Here is a 15,228-nt window from a genome sequence, read left to right as displayed (position 1 = left end):
CACATGCTTGCACATCAGTTGAGAAAACAGGCAGCCATGAAAGAGATTGTGCTGCCCACGTTGCACTGTGGTTAACACTGTTGCTTCACAGCTCCAAGGTTCGATTCCCGGCTTGGGTCACTGGCTGTGTGGAGTCTGCACGTTCTCCCAGTGTCTGCATGGGTTTCCTCTGGTTCCTCCGGTTTCCTCCCACAGTCCAAAGATGTGCCGGTTAGGTGGATTGGCCATGATAAATTGCCCTTCATATCCAAAAAGGTTAGATGGGGTTACTGGGATAGGGTGGAGGCATGGGCTTATGTAGGGTGCTCTTTCCAAGTGCCGGTGCAGACTTGATGGGCCGAATGGCCTCCTTCTGCACTGTAAATTCTATGACTAAGTTCGGGACAGAAATGGTAGCAGACCCAAACGAGGTCGTTGCAAACTTCTACCAAGGGCTATACACCTCCAAACCCCTGGATGGGGACTCGGAGATGGAACAGTTCCTCGCAGCTTGGATGTACTAGCGGTGGGGGAGGACAGGAAACAAGGGCTGGAACCACTGCTGGAGCTGGGTGAAATCATGGAATGCATCAATTACATGCAGTGAGGGAAAGCACTGGGACCGGATGGGCTTCCGGAGACAAAATTTGAGGTAGCGCTGGCCCCGCACTTGCGGTAAATGTTCATGCCTCACTGTCAAAAGGGGCCCTGCCATCCAAGCTGGCTGAGGCCTCGATCTCCCTGATCCCCAAAAGGGACAAAGACCCGACAGAGCGTGGAACATACAGACCCGTTTCTTTCAAACACATGCAAAAGTCCCAGCGAAAGCACTAGCAAGGCACCTGAAGAGCTGCCTGCCAGAAGTAATCAAGGAAGGTCAGACCTGGTTTGTCAAGGACAGACAGCTAACGGTGAACAACAGACACCCCATCTGGGGAAAGGGCACCAGAGTTTTCCTGGACGCCGAGAAGACCTTCGATCGAGTAGAATGGAGGAACCTCATCGAGGTACTTGCTAGTTTCTAAAAAAAATCTTGTCACTAGTAGGTTTACATTAACACTGCAATGAAGTTACTGTGAAAATCCCCTAGTCGCCACAATCTGGGCACCTGTTCGGGTAGAGGGAGAATTCAGAATATCCAAATTACCTAACAGCACGTCTTTCGGGACTTGTGGGAGGAAACTGGAGCACCCGGAGGAAACCCACGCAGACACAGAGAGAACGTGCAGACTCCGCACAGACAGTGACCCAATCCGGGAATCGAACCTGGGATCCTGGCGCGGTGAAGCAACAGTGCTAAACACTTCTACCATGCTGTGATTTGGGTTTAGAGCAGGGTTCAAGTGTTCACTGTGTGGGTGAAGCTTCTGTACAGTGCTCCTACGGCAAGTGTCCAGACGACTACTTTCGGGGCTGCACAGGGGAACGAGACAGGAATGCCCGCTATCCCTGCTCCTGTTCGCACTGGCAATCAACCCACTGGCCATCACCCTTAGATCGGCAGGAGTGCTGGAGGGGCATTCGGAAAGGGGGCAGATAGCAGAGTCTCACTGTACGCGAATGACCTGCTCCTCTGTGTGTCGAACTGCCTAGCCAGCATGGGAACGATAACAGACTCCTCAGGGAGTTCAGCGCCTCCTCCAGTTACAAACCTGGGAAAGAGCAAAATCTTCCCTGTGAACCCCCCCCCCAATCCGGCTGTTAACGTGGAATGTGAGGGGCCTGAATGGGCCGGTTAAGAGGGCCCGAGTGTTCGCGCACTTAAAGGGACTGAAGGCAGACGTGGTCATGCTCCAGGAGACACATTTCAAGGTGGCAGACCAGGTCAGGAAGGGATGGGTAGGATAGGTATTCTATTCGGGGCTGGATGCAAAAAATAGAGGGGTGGCAATACTGGTGGGGAAGCGGGTGTCGTTTGAGGCCAAGAATATAGTAGTGGGCAATGGAGGTCGATACGTGATGGTGAGCGGTAGGCTGCAGGGGGTGTGGGTGGTATTGGTAAACGTATACGCCCCGAACTGGGATGATGCTGGATTTATGAAGCGCATGTTGGGGCGCATTCTGGACTGGAGGCAGGAAGTTTGATAATGGGGGGGATTTCAACACCATGTTGGACCCAGCATTAGATCGTTCCAGATCTAGGATGGGGAAGAGGCCGGCTGCGGCCAAGGTGCTTAGGGGGTTTATGGACCAGATGGGGGGAGTGGATCCGTGGAGATTTGCTAGGCCCCTGGCTAGGGAATTTTCTTTTTTTTCCCCCCCACGTACAAAAAGCCTACCCCCGGATGGATTTTTTTGTTTTGAGCAGGGCGCTGATCCCGAAAGTGGAGGGAACGGAGTACTCGGCCATAGCCATCTCAGACCACGCCCCGCACTGGGTGGAGCTGGAGTTGGGAGAGGAGAGGGACCAACGCCCGCTGTGGCGTCTGGATGTGGGATTACTGGCAGATGAGGTGGTGTGCGGGAGGGTACGGGGTGCATTGAAAGGTATTTGGAGGCCTACGACAATGGGGAGGTGCAGGTGGGGGTAGTATGGGAGGCGCTGAAGGCGGTGGTCAGGGGAGAGTTAATCTCCATCAAGGCTCACAGGGAGAAGAGAGAGGGCAGGGAAAGGGAGCGGTTAGTGGGGGAGATCCTAAGGGTGGACAGGAGATATGCAGAGGCCCCTGAAGAGGGACTACTTAGAGAGCGGCAAAGTCTCCAGACGGAATTCGAACTGTTGACCACAGGGAAGGCAGAGGCACAGTGGAGGAAAGCACAAAGGGCGACGTATGAGTATGGGGAGAAGGCGAGCCGGATGCTGGCACATCAGCTCCGTAAGAGGATGGCAGCGAGGGAGATAGGTGGAGTCAAGGATGGCAGGGGAACTACGGTGCGGAGTCCGGTGAAAGTAAATGAGGCATTTAAGGCCTTTTATGAGGAGCTGTACAGATCTCAGCCCCCAGTGGGGGAAGAGGGGATGCGACGATTTCTGGATCAACTGAGGTTCCAGAGGGTGGAGGAGCAGGAGGTGGCTGGTTTGGGGGCGCGAATTGGGTTGGAGGAGCTGATTAAAGGACTGGGGAGCATGCAGGCGGGGAAGGCCCCGGGGCCAGATGGGTTCCCGGTTGAGTTTTACAGGAAGTATGCGGACCTGTTAGCCCCGTTGCTAGTGAGGACTTTCAATGAGGCAAGGGAGGGGGGGGACCCTGCCCCTGACAATGTCCGGGGCACTGATCTCTCGGATCCTGAAGCGGGACAAGGACCCACTGCAATGTGGGTCATATAGGCCGATTTCGCTTCTTAATGTGGATGCTAAGTTGCTGGCAAAAGTGCTGGCTATGAGGATTGAGGACTGTGTCCCGGGGATGATTCACGAGGACCAGACGGGATTTGTAAAGGGCAGGCAGCTAAACACCAATGTGCAGAGGCTCCTAAACGAGATTCTGATGCCATCGGTGGAGGGAGAGGCGGAGATGGTGGCAGCTATGGACGTGGAGAAGGCCTTTGACCGAGTGGAGTGGGAGTATCTCTGGGAAGTGTTGCGGAGGTTTGGGTTTGGGGAGGGGTTTATCAGTTGGGTTAAGCTCCTATATAGAGCGCCGGTGGCAAGTGTGGTTACGAATCGGCGGAGGTCGGAGTATTTTCGGCTATATGGAGGGACGAGGCAGGGGTGCCCCCTGTCTCCCCTGCTGTTTGCATTAGCAATTGAGCCTTTGGCCATGGCATTAAAGGAGTCCAAGAAATGGAGGGGGGTGGTCCGAGGGGGAGAGGAGCATCGGGTGTCGCTATATGCGGACGACCTGTTGCTGTATGTGGCAGATCCAGTGGAGGGGATGGTGGAGGTCATGCAGATCCTAAGGGAGTTTGGGGACTTCTCGGGCTATAAGCTCAATGTAGGGAAGAGTGAGCTCTTCGTGGTGCATCCAGGGGACCAGGGAAGAGGGATAGACGGCCTACCATTGAGGAGGGCGGAAAGGAGCTTTCGGTACTTGGGGATCCAGGTAGCTAGGAGTTGGGGGGCCCTGCACAAACTTAATTTGATGCGGCTGGTGGAGTACATGGAGGAGGACGTCAAACGATGGGATGTGTACAGTCGATTAAAATGATGGTCCTCCTGAGGTTTCTTTTTGTGTTCCAGTGCCTTCCTATTATGATTACCAAGGCCTTTTATAAGCGGGTAGGTAGGAGCATCATGGGTTTTGTGTGGGCAAACAAGACCCCGAGGGTAAGGAGGGGGTTTCTGGATCGTAGTAGGGACAAAGGAGGGCTGGCGTTGCCGAATCTGGGTGGCTACTATTGGGCAGCCAACGTGGCGATGATCCGTAAGTGGGTAATAGAGGGAGAGGGGTGGCATGGAAGAGGTTGGAGATGGCGTCCTGCAAAGGAACGAGCCTGAGGGCGCTGGTGACGGCACCGCTGCCGCTCTCGCCGACAAGGTACACCACGAGTCCGGTGGTGGCGGCGACGCTAAAGGTCTGGGGGCAGTGGAGACGACACAGGGGTAAGATGGGAGCCTCGGTGTGGTCCCCGATCAGAGATAACCATCGGTTTGTCCCAGGAAGGATGGACGGGGGTGGTTTCAGAGCTGGCATCGGGCAGGGGGACCTGTTTATAGATGGGAAGTTTGCGAGCCTAGGGGCGCTGGAGGAGAAGTTTGGGATACCCCTGGGAAATGTGTTCAGGTACATGCAGGTGAGGGCGTTTGCGAGGCGGCAGGTGAGGGAATTCCCTTTGCTCCCGGCACAGGGGATTCAGGACAGGGTGATTTCGGGTGTATGGGTCGGAGAAGGCAAGGTTTCGGCGATATATCAGGAGATGAAAGAAGAGGGTGAGGCTTTGGTAGAGGAGCTGAAGGGCAAGTGGGAGGAGGAGTTGGGGGAGCAGATTGAAGAGGGTCTGTGGGCGGATGCCCCGAGTAGGGTTAATTCCTCTTCCTCATGTGCCAGGCTCAGCCTGATACAGTTTAAGGTTATTCACAGAGCGCATATGACAGGGGCGAGGCTGAGTAAGTTCTTTGGGGTGGAGGACAGATGTGGGAGGTGCTCTGGAAGCCCGGCGAATCACGCCCCCATGTTCTGGTCATGCCCGGCACTGGATGGGTTCTGGAGGGGTTTCGCGAGGACTATGTCTACGGTGGTGAAAGTCCAGGTCAAGCCAAGTTGGGGGCTGGCACTATTTGGGGTGGCGGGCGAGCCTGGAGTGCAGGAGGCGAAAGAGGCCGGTATTCTGGCCTTTGCGTCCCTGGTAGCCAGGGGGAGGATCTTGCTATTATGGAAAGACATGAAGCCCCCCAGTGTGGAAGCCTGGATAAATGACATGGCAGGGTTCATCAAGCTGGAGGATAAAGTTTGCCTCGAGAGGGTCTGCGCAGGGGTTCTTCAGGCAGTGGCAACCGTTCCTAGACTATCTCGCTGAGCGTTAGAAGGAGGTCGGTCACTGCAGCAGCAACCCAGGGAGGGAGGGGGGTGGGGGTATATGGGTGGTTGGGGAAGGGGGTTTTCCTAGGGGCACTTGAAAAAGGAAAAACATAAACATATGGGAGAGTCAATATGTGCGGGAGGAACCCATTGTACAAGTTCTGTATTATGATGGTTGATATGTTTATGTTCTGTTCTTTCTCTTTTTCCTATCTGTTACGGGGGGGGGGGGGGGGGGGGGGGGGGGGTTTAATTGGTTGAAAATTTTTGTTGGAAAAACTTTGAATTAACATTTTTTTTTTTTAAAAAGAGTCCCAATAGGAATATTTCTAAAACAAAACTATAAGATACACACTAATATAAATAATGTAGGGAAAAGATAGAAGTGGGGCCACTGTCACAGACTCGGGGACAGCTTGTGATACCTGTATTCATGTTGTTACTCGGTTTATTATTATTGTTTTGATATTCTGCAAAGTTTGGATATTAAGTGCAAAATGCCAATAAAAACATTTTCCAAAAAAATCGTCTACTTTTGCCTTAAAGATATTCAAAGACTCTGCCTCAACCACTTTGAGGAAGAGAGGTCTCACAACCCTCAGGAAAAAAAATCATTTCTTTAAACTAGCAATCCCATATTTTTAAAACAATGGCCCCTAATTCTAGATTCACCCACAAGAGGAAACATTTTTTCGACATCCACCCTGTCAAGTCCTTTCATGTTTCAATAAATGCCAATAAGACATTTCACCGAAACTGCAGTTAAAAACAATACAGTGGTATACTTTGCACAGAAGACTGTGGAGGCCAAAGATAACAAAGTGGATCAGGGGGTATGAGGAGAAGGCAGGAGAATGGAGATGAGAAACATATCAGCCATGATTGAATGGTGGAGCAGACTTGATGGGCCGAATAGTCTAATTTTGCCCCTATGTCTTATAGTTAAGACATTTGACAAGAAGTTAGTATGGGACAAAAACAATAGTTAAAACATTTGACAAGTAGGCATGGGACAGCATTTGGCAGCAATTATTTTGTTGTTACTCTTAAACATGGCCTACCTCTGCTTGGTTCGGTGTCTTGTGCCTACAGCAGGTGATGAAGACAACAAATGGCCAGTCATCAGGCTGCATGACCACTCCAGCGGCTTGTGCACAGGTCACATGAAAGGAAGTGGGACAACGGCCATGGGAGCATTGCACACAGCACCCACCAGTTTTCTTCATCCGTTTCTTACAGTAGAAGCATTTCTGCAACGGTCAAAGTTACATCATTGACAAAGCACACACATGATACTGATCACACTTAACTAACCCTTGCCTCCCCAATTGGAGGTTCTGCCCCTCAGAATTTTTTCCAATAGCTTGCCTACCACTGAAGTTAGACTCACTGGCCTGCAATTTCCTGCTTTATCCCTACCACCTTCTTAAATAATGGTACCACATGTATAAAGATGAGTAGTAAAGCAAAAAGTGCAGAGGATACTGGAAGTCTGCAGAGGGATTTGGATAGGCTAAGTGAATGGGCTAGGGTCTGGCAGCTGGAATACAATGTTGACAAATTTGAGGTTATCCATTTTGGTAGGAATAACAGCAAAAGGGATTATTTAAATGACAAAATATTAAAACATGCTGCTGTGCAGAGGGACCTTGGGTGTCCTAGTGCACGAGTCGTAAAACGTTGGTTTACAGGTGCAACAGGTGATTAAGGCGGCAAATGGAATTTTGTCCTTCATTGCTAGACGGATGGAGTTCAACACTAGGGAGGCTATGCTGCAATTGTATAAGGTGTTAGCGAGGCCACACCTGGAGTAGTGTGTTCAGTTTTGGTCTCCTTACTTGAGAAAGGACGTACTGGCACTGGAGGGTGTGCAGAGGAGATTCACTAGGTTAATCCTAGAGCTGAAAGGGTTGGATTACGAGGAGAGGTTGAGTAGACTGGGACTGTACTCGTTGGAATTTAGAAGGATGAGAGGGGATCTTATAGAAACATAAAATTATGAAGGGAATAGATAGGATAGATGCGGGTAGGTTGTTTCCACTGGCGGCTGAAAGTAGAACTAGGGGGCATAGCCTCAAAATAAGGGGAAGTAGATTTAAGACTGAGTTTAGGAGGAATTTCTTCACCCAAAGGGTTGTGAATCTATGGAATTCCTTGCCCAGTGAAGCAGTGGAGGCTCCTTCATTAAATGTTTTTAGGATAAAGATAGATAGTTTTTTGAAGAATAAAGGGATTAAGGGTTATGGTGTTCGGGCCGGAAAGTGGAGCGGAGTCCACAAAGGATCAGCCATGATCTCATTGAATGGCGGAGCAGGCTCGAGGGGCCAGATGGCCTGCTCCTGCTCCTAGTTCTTATGTTCTTAACTGTCCTCCAGTCCTTAGGCACAGCAGCAACAAAATGGCACACAGCGATGTTGCCTTAACAGACACAAAATAAATGATCCATTAATACACTTTGGTAATGATAGCTGAGGGATAAATGTTGGCTTAGAAACAAGATGCTGTGAACAATGGTTTCCTTTCAAATTCCATCTCCAAAGATCAAGGCAATAAATCTTTCTTGCTCTGCAAGTTTTTTTTTTAAAAAAGCATCCACCTGAAAAGAAAGACAGGGCCTCAGTTTAACATCTCATCGTCAATACTGCACTGGAGTGTCAGCCAGAACTTGTACTTGGACCCATGATCTACTGAGCCAGAGGTTGAAGAAACACCATCATTGAATCAAGCCGACTCAACAATAATATAAAGAAATTTTTTAAAGCTAAAAATAAGCCACATTAGAAGGCAGTTGTCTTGAACCGGACTCAAAACAATTTGCTTCAGCAGTTGTCTTTCTGGCCACTGTGGTAAATCTTGGAGTTAAAGACATGAAGGATGTCATTGACTACGAGTTTAAAATAAAAAAATCTGGTATCAGTAGCATATCTGGTGCATTTAAAACAATATCCATCAGAGTTATTTTGGCCAGTTAGAATAGTTTTTAAAGCTGACCCCCAGATTAAACAAATTTGAAAATACATATGACCTGTCACTATGCACATGCTTAGTGATGGGCAAACCAAATATATACATGCCAAAAGGATTTCCACAAAATCAATTTTTTTAAAAATGAACACTTCTAAACATGAGGTAAAATAATGGAATAACGAAAATTATTTGATGAATTGAGGCTACTGTGTAGCCACCTAAAATGGCTGATTCCCTATTAATTTGGCCAAAACCCGATTTAAAATGGCTAACCGAAAAGGCTGATGGGAAAAGCAAGCAACAGGACACAAACGGACAGCTGCAGGCAGAATATCATATTCGGCTCTGGGGAAGTCGGCCCAGATCGATACTCAGGACTATTAACAGCCCATCAACCCAGACATCTGCAGTTATACTCAGGACTATTAGTAGCCCATCAACCCAGATATCTGCAGTTTAATCGGCTATCCCCGGCAACAATTGCAACATATTAACAATTGAATACCGGGCCAGACCTGTCGGCGCCTGCAGTGGCTGAAACAAAGGCAGGTGAACGACCACCCCCCGATCGGGGAATCGCCTCGCAATTGGACGTATCGAACCCAGTGATTGGGAACAAGTCCAATCACTTGGGACTCAGGGTCAAGGGCCGCCCTGAGAGGCGGGAAGCCCCTGGGCCCTATAAAGTGAGGGGCCACGTTCAGATCTCTCTCCCTCTCCCTTCTTCGCCTGCTCGAGACCTTCGCAAGAACATCAACCAGCAACTGTAAGTTTGAATCCAGCGATCACTATCCGATAAAGACTCCTAGCCATCGACCTGTATCAGCCTTTTGAATCCCGCGGGCCAGATCCGATTCGATAAGCCATTTGTTTCCCTGACCTGGTGGGCTCTTCCTAAAGTTAAGTATTGGCTAGTAGTGATAGGTTTCTATATAGATAGTAGGATTATTGTGTAAACATTACTTGTTGTATATAATAAATGACCGTTGATTTCAATCTTACTAAGCGGTGTGCTGACTTATTAATCATAACTTGAGCTTGAACCACGTGGCGGTATCAGAAAGATACCTGGCGACTCGTGAGCAAAGGTGACATAATCAGAGCTAATAAACTAAGGCTAAAAAGAGCAACAACTGTCTCAATCATGTTGTCCTTTTGCAACAACATAGGGATGCTCTTCGGAGGACAATATCCGACAACAGAAATTGTTTACACCATGGACACATGCCCAATGAAGATGATAATCTTTCTACCCTCATTTGTCTGGGCTGCATTTGACGGAGGAACAGATCCAACCGGCACCACCACCTACTCTTCCCCCCCATCCCCCCACCCCCCCAAAATTGAAAATGCATTTAAACAGTAGAATTTGAGGTAAGCTAGACAGCAATGTCCTATTGAATAGGTTTGTCTGAGGCAGATGACCAAACTTCAGTACAGTAACTTGGCAACTAGCATATTAATTCCCAATGTCAATTTGAACTGTGTGTTATTTAAATGTTATTAACTTATTTCAACTTCATGATTCCATACCAGTTTCCAGCGTAGTGGTGGTATTGGGCTGACATCCACAGGGCTGCGTTCTGCAACACGGACAAACCGTACCTCCTGCACTGCAACAGCACACAGCAGGTGAACCCACCTGTGCAATATTTAAAGAAAGTAATGAATTGGGTTAGATCCAATGACTAAATGAGCAGAATGGTATTTACAATCAATTTCCAGAACATGCCATTTTAATTTTAATGTTTTTCAGAATTCTGTAAGAAAGCAACCCAAGAATAGGAGTAGACCATATGGCCTGCTCTGGCATTCAATACGAACATGGCAGATCCAGAGCTTCAACTCCATTTTCCCACCTGTACCTCATATCCCTTAATTCCTTGAGACACCAAAAATCTGTCTATCCCAGCTTTAAACATAACTTATAACACTGTTACATAATACACTGATCGTATTTCATTTCCCATTCTAGTTACAGACTTCTCGGTTATAATCCCAGTTGAAGTTATAACTGGAGGGGAAAATCCCAGAATGGAACCCTGGCTCAAAATACCATAACTTATACATTTTTTTGTAAAATGTGGAAAAAGAGTCATAGGATCGCTAATTGGTGGTTTAGCTTAGAGGGCTAGACAGCAGGTTTGTGATGCAGAACAAGGCCAGTAGCACAGGTTCAATTCCTTGAGGTTATTCATGAAGGCCCCTTGCCTGAGGTGTGGTGATCTCAGATTTAATCACCACCAGTCAGCTCTTCCCCTCAAAGGGGAAAGCAGCCTATGGTCAGCAGGGACTATGGAGACTTCACTGTTCAAAAGGGTTAATTATGATACCATATTTCCTTTACTCCTCCACTTAGCTTCAAATATATACAGATTTTAAGGTCAACACGGATTACAAAGTATATCTTAAGCTACAATGGTCTCAGTAACACAAAGTTCCCTTTAAACACACAAGCTGGTTGTGGCAAAACATGCATTCTGCCCTGAATCCAAGTGAGCTTCTGTGGATTTCTCCTCAGAATCCCCCCAGATGATCCTTGCTGTGAGCAACCTTGCATCCCTGGTTGGGATCCCTAGTCGTGCACTCAGAGCCTGTACGGACCAGCTGGCAGATGTATCCGCGGACATCTTTAACATGTCCCTACTCCGCTCCGAGGTCCCCACCTGCTTCAAGAAGACCACCGTCATACTGGTGCCAAAGAACCACCAGGCAACATGCCTCAATGACTACCGTCCGGTGGCCCTGACTTCAGTCGTAATGAAGTGTTTCGAGAGGTTGGTCATGAAGCGCATCACCTCCATACGCCCAGAACGCCTTGATCCACTGCAATTCGCATACCACCGCAACCGGTCCACAGCAGACGCCATCTCCCTGGCCCTACACTCATCTCTAGAGCATCTCGACAACAAGGACTCCTACATCAGACTCCTGTTTATTGACTCCAGCTCTGCCTTCAAAACCATAATCTCAGCCAAGCTCATATCAAAATTCCAAAACCTAGGACTTGGCTCCTCACTCTGCAACTGGATCCTTGACTTTCTGACCTACAGACCAATCAGTAAGAATAAACAACACCTCCTCCACAATAGTCCTCAATACTGGGGCCCCGCAAGGCTGCGTACTTGGCCCCCGACTATACTCCATGTACACACACGACTGCGTGGCAAAACTTGGTTCCAACTCCATCTACAAGTTTGCTGACGATACGACCTTAGTGGGCCGGATCTCAAATAACGTTGAATCAGAATACAGGAGGGAGATAGAGAACTTAGTGGAGTGGTGCAGCGACAACAATCTATCCCTCATAACTAAAGAGCTGGTAATTGACTTCAGGAAGCAAAGTACTGTACACACCCCTGTCGGCATCAACGGGGCCGAGGTGGAGATGGTTAGCAGTTTCAAATTCCATGGGGTACACATCTCCAAAAATCTGTCTTGGTCCACCCACGTCGACATTACCACCAAGAAAGCACAACAGCACCTATACTTCCTCAGAAAACTAAGGAAATTCGGCATGTCCACATTAACTCTTACCAACTTTTACAAATGCACCATAGAAAGCATCCTATCTGGCGGCATCACAGCCTGGTATGGCAACTGCTCGGCCCAAGACTGAAAGAAACTTCAGAGAGTCGTGAACACACCCCAGTCCATCACACGAACCTGCCTTCCATCCATCAACTCCATCTATACCTCCCGCTGCCTGGGGAAAGCGGGCAGCATAATCAAAGACCCCTCCCACCCGGCTTACTCACTCTTCCAACTTCTTCCATTGGGCAGGAGATACAAAAGTCTGAGAACACGCACGAACAGACTCAAAAATAGCTTCTTCCCCGCTGTTACCAGACTCCTAAACGACCCTCTTATGGACTGACCTCATTAACACTACACCCCTGAATGCTTCACCCGATGCCGGTGTTTATGTAGTTACATTATGTACCTTGTTACCCTATTCTGTATTTTCTTTTATTTCCTTTTCATGTACTTAATGATCGATCTGCTGTGCTGCTCGCAGAAAAATACTTTTCACTATACCTCAGTACACGTGACAATAAACAAATCCAATCCAATCCAATCACTGGCTTCAACACAAGTGATTTCACATTCCACTTTCATCAAGACTTTCGACTTCCGACGGTGGCCATGGAGTGAGTGGTCGCACATTTGTCAGCTCCCGCTCAAGGCAGATTTTTTGGTCCTTTTCTCAGTTTGTTGGGCACATGTTTTGGTGGCAAAACATGTTGAGGTGGTCGAGGGAAGTTAAAACTCCACTGGAGAATGGGTCCACGGACCAGAAGTAGGTCGAGAATAAGGGAGCTGTTGAAGCAAGAAATTCTTTGTGCGCCACAGGTGAAGGTGGCGGAAGGTAAAGGGACAGCCCGGTCTTCCCAGTGGCTAATGGAGCAGCTGGTGGACTTTTTAAATGCGAAGTTCACCCGGCAGAGGAGGATTTAGCCAAGGCGATGGAACCATTAAAAGCTGGAATTGATCGGGTGGAACAGAGGCTGAAGTCCCAGGGCCAGGCTATTCGGAAAGTGGAGGAGCTGGTGGGGGAGCACGAGGAGCAGCTTACCTCGTTGACGGCCGAAATCGGGATGACACGGGTGACCCTAAAGCGGCTAAAGGAGAAGGCAGAGGATCTGGAGAACTGCTCCCGGAGGCAAATTGTAAGAATCGTGGGGACGCCCGAGGGCATCGAGGGAGCGGATGCTGGCTCATATAGAGCCAAGATGTTGGAGAAGCTGAGGGGGGAGGAAGCCTTTGTCCAGCCCCTGGAGGTCGACCGGGTGCATAGGGCACTGATGAGGTAGCCGCAGGTGAACATGCCGCCGGTGGTGATGGTGGTGCAGCTCCACCGATTCCTCGACAAGGATAAAATATTGTGGTGGGCAAGGCAGACGACGAAGTGCTCCTGGAAGTGGAGCAAGCTTCGGTGTACAAGGACTTGGGTGCAGAACTGGCGAAGAGGAGAGCCAGGTTTAATCGCGTGAAGGCTGTCCTCTTGGGCGACTCAACGGCCATGGACATTATTTTGGGGCACCAGAGGAGGCGATGGAGTTTAAGGGAGAATGGACTGGCAGGAGAAGATGGACATTGAACTGTGGTGGAGGTGTGAAATTTTCTTCCCCCTACCTTTCACGCTTTTGTTGCCTTTGGTTCGTTGATTATGGGAAAACCTTTTAAAAAAATGTTTTTAAGGGGTCTTGTTGGGTTCTGTGGCAGGGTATTTAGGAAACGTGGAGGGCGAGTACACCATTTTAAAATTTCATTGTTGTTTTTTTATATGGAGGTGTGTGAGCAGGGGGGCGGGGATCAATAGGGGTAGGAGCTTTGATGCCATGAGGGCGGAGTGGGGGCTGCCAGGCTAGTTAACGGGAGCACAGTGGGGGGTGAGCAGGACTGTACAAAGGGGGATGGAATTGTTGTTTTGATTAGTGGAGGGGGCTTCTGACAACGGTGTGGTTGCTGCGGTGCAGCAAGAATGGAGGTGGTGATGGTGGACATCTGAGGTTGGGCCAGGAGGGTTGCATGACACAGGCCAGCCCAAGGAGGGAGGGGGCTGATCGGCAGGGCAGCGGGGAGGGGGGGCCTGACCAGGTCAGTCACATGGAATGAAAAGAGGGCAGAATGGGCCAGTCAAACGGTCGCGTGTGTTCGTGCACTTGAGGAGCTTGAAAGCAGATGTGGCCTTTTTTCAAGAAACACACAAGATCTGGGACCAGACTAGGCTAAGAAAAGGGCGCGTAAGGCAAGTCTTTCATTCGGGATTAGATATGAATACGTTGTTGGGGGGAAGAAGAGAGAGAGACAGTGCTGATTAACAAACGGATGGCGTTTGAGGTGGGCAATATTGTGGCAGGTTCGGGATGGCGGTTTGTGATGGTGAGCGGGAAGCTGGAGGGGATGCCAGCGGTCAAGCTGAATGTCTATGCCCCAAACTAGGACGATGAAAAAAAAAAAGGGCAGCACGGTAGCACAAGTGGATAGCACTGTGGCTTCACAGCGCCAGGGTCCCAGGTTCAATTCCACGCTGGGTCACTGTCTGTGCAGAGTTTGCACGTTCTCCCCATGTCTGCGTGGGTTTCCTCCGGTTGCTCCCGTTTCCTCCCACAGTCCAAAGACGTAGAGGTTAGGTGGATTGGCCATGCTAAATTGCCCTTAGTGTCCAAAAAGGTTAGGAGGGGTTATTGGGTTACAGGATAGGGTGGAAGTGAGGACTTAAGTGGGTCGGTGCAGACTCGATGGGCCAAATGGCCTCCTTCTGCACTGTATGTTCTATATTCTATGGTGTGAGCTCCATTTTGCGGTCGTCATAGATTTGCACCAGGGGAGTTGGAGAAAATCAAGTTCGCCTTAAAAGGGTCAGTTGATGGGTTTCCCCGGAGATGGAAGCCATTCAGCTCCGGCCGTTTTTTTTGTTGTTTTTTAAAAAAAATTTAAAAAGACACACTTTGAAATTTTCTTTTAAACAAGGCCTTCCCTCAGAGACGTCCATTAAGGATTTATACCTTCCCCGGATAGTCAAAGTGACTATCAGTTCCCAGACTGTATTAAGATGGCATCAAACTTTTGATTTATCTGAGATTTGCTTTTCCACTTTAAATCTATTACTGCAGCTGTGTTTCTCAGCCCTCTTCTCAGCTCTGCCAGTCTTTACTGAACAGTTCTCTCAAACTTTTCTTCATTTCTCTAGTTTTCTTAACCACCGGCTCTTCAGAACTCTGCACTTGGTTTCTTAACCATTACTCCATGGTACTGTTTTCTTCCAGCAAAGCTGAGAGATGTTCCCTCTCTAGCTTTCTAAACAAACTGTCAACAAGTTAGGTAATTCTAAATTCAAAAGCCTTGCTAACTCAAAAGTGCCTCAGTTGCTAAACAA

General features: G+C 48.9%; 1 protein-coding gene across 3 annotated transcripts in view; it reads right to left on the bottom strand.

Annotated features, from left to right (window-relative positions):
- The window catches only part of kdm4aa (lysine (K)-specific demethylase 4A, genome duplicate a), a 129,176-nt gene that overhangs the window by 25,498 nt on the left and 88,450 nt on the right, over positions 1 to 15,228 (bottom strand). For all 3 annotated transcript variants that reach the window (XM_072510644.1, XM_072510643.1, XM_072510645.1), the window contains 2 exons: positions 9,879 to 9,987; positions 6,440 to 6,628 (listed from right to left, as the gene is read on the bottom strand). In XM_072510644.1, the coding sequence (XP_072366745.1) occupies positions 6,440 to 6,628; positions 9,879 to 9,987 (298 nt within the window). The remainder of the gene's footprint in view (positions 1 to 6,439; positions 6,629 to 9,878; positions 9,988 to 15,228) is intronic.

This window comes from Scyliorhinus torazame, chromosome 7, assembly GCF_047496885.1.
Source record: "Scyliorhinus torazame isolate Kashiwa2021f chromosome 7, sScyTor2.1, whole genome shotgun sequence".
NCBI lineage: Eukaryota > Metazoa > Chordata > Chondrichthyes > Carcharhiniformes > Scyliorhinidae > Scyliorhinus > Scyliorhinus torazame.
Note: the sequence above shows the minus strand (reverse complement) of the source record. Positions and strands in the feature narration are given on the sequence as shown.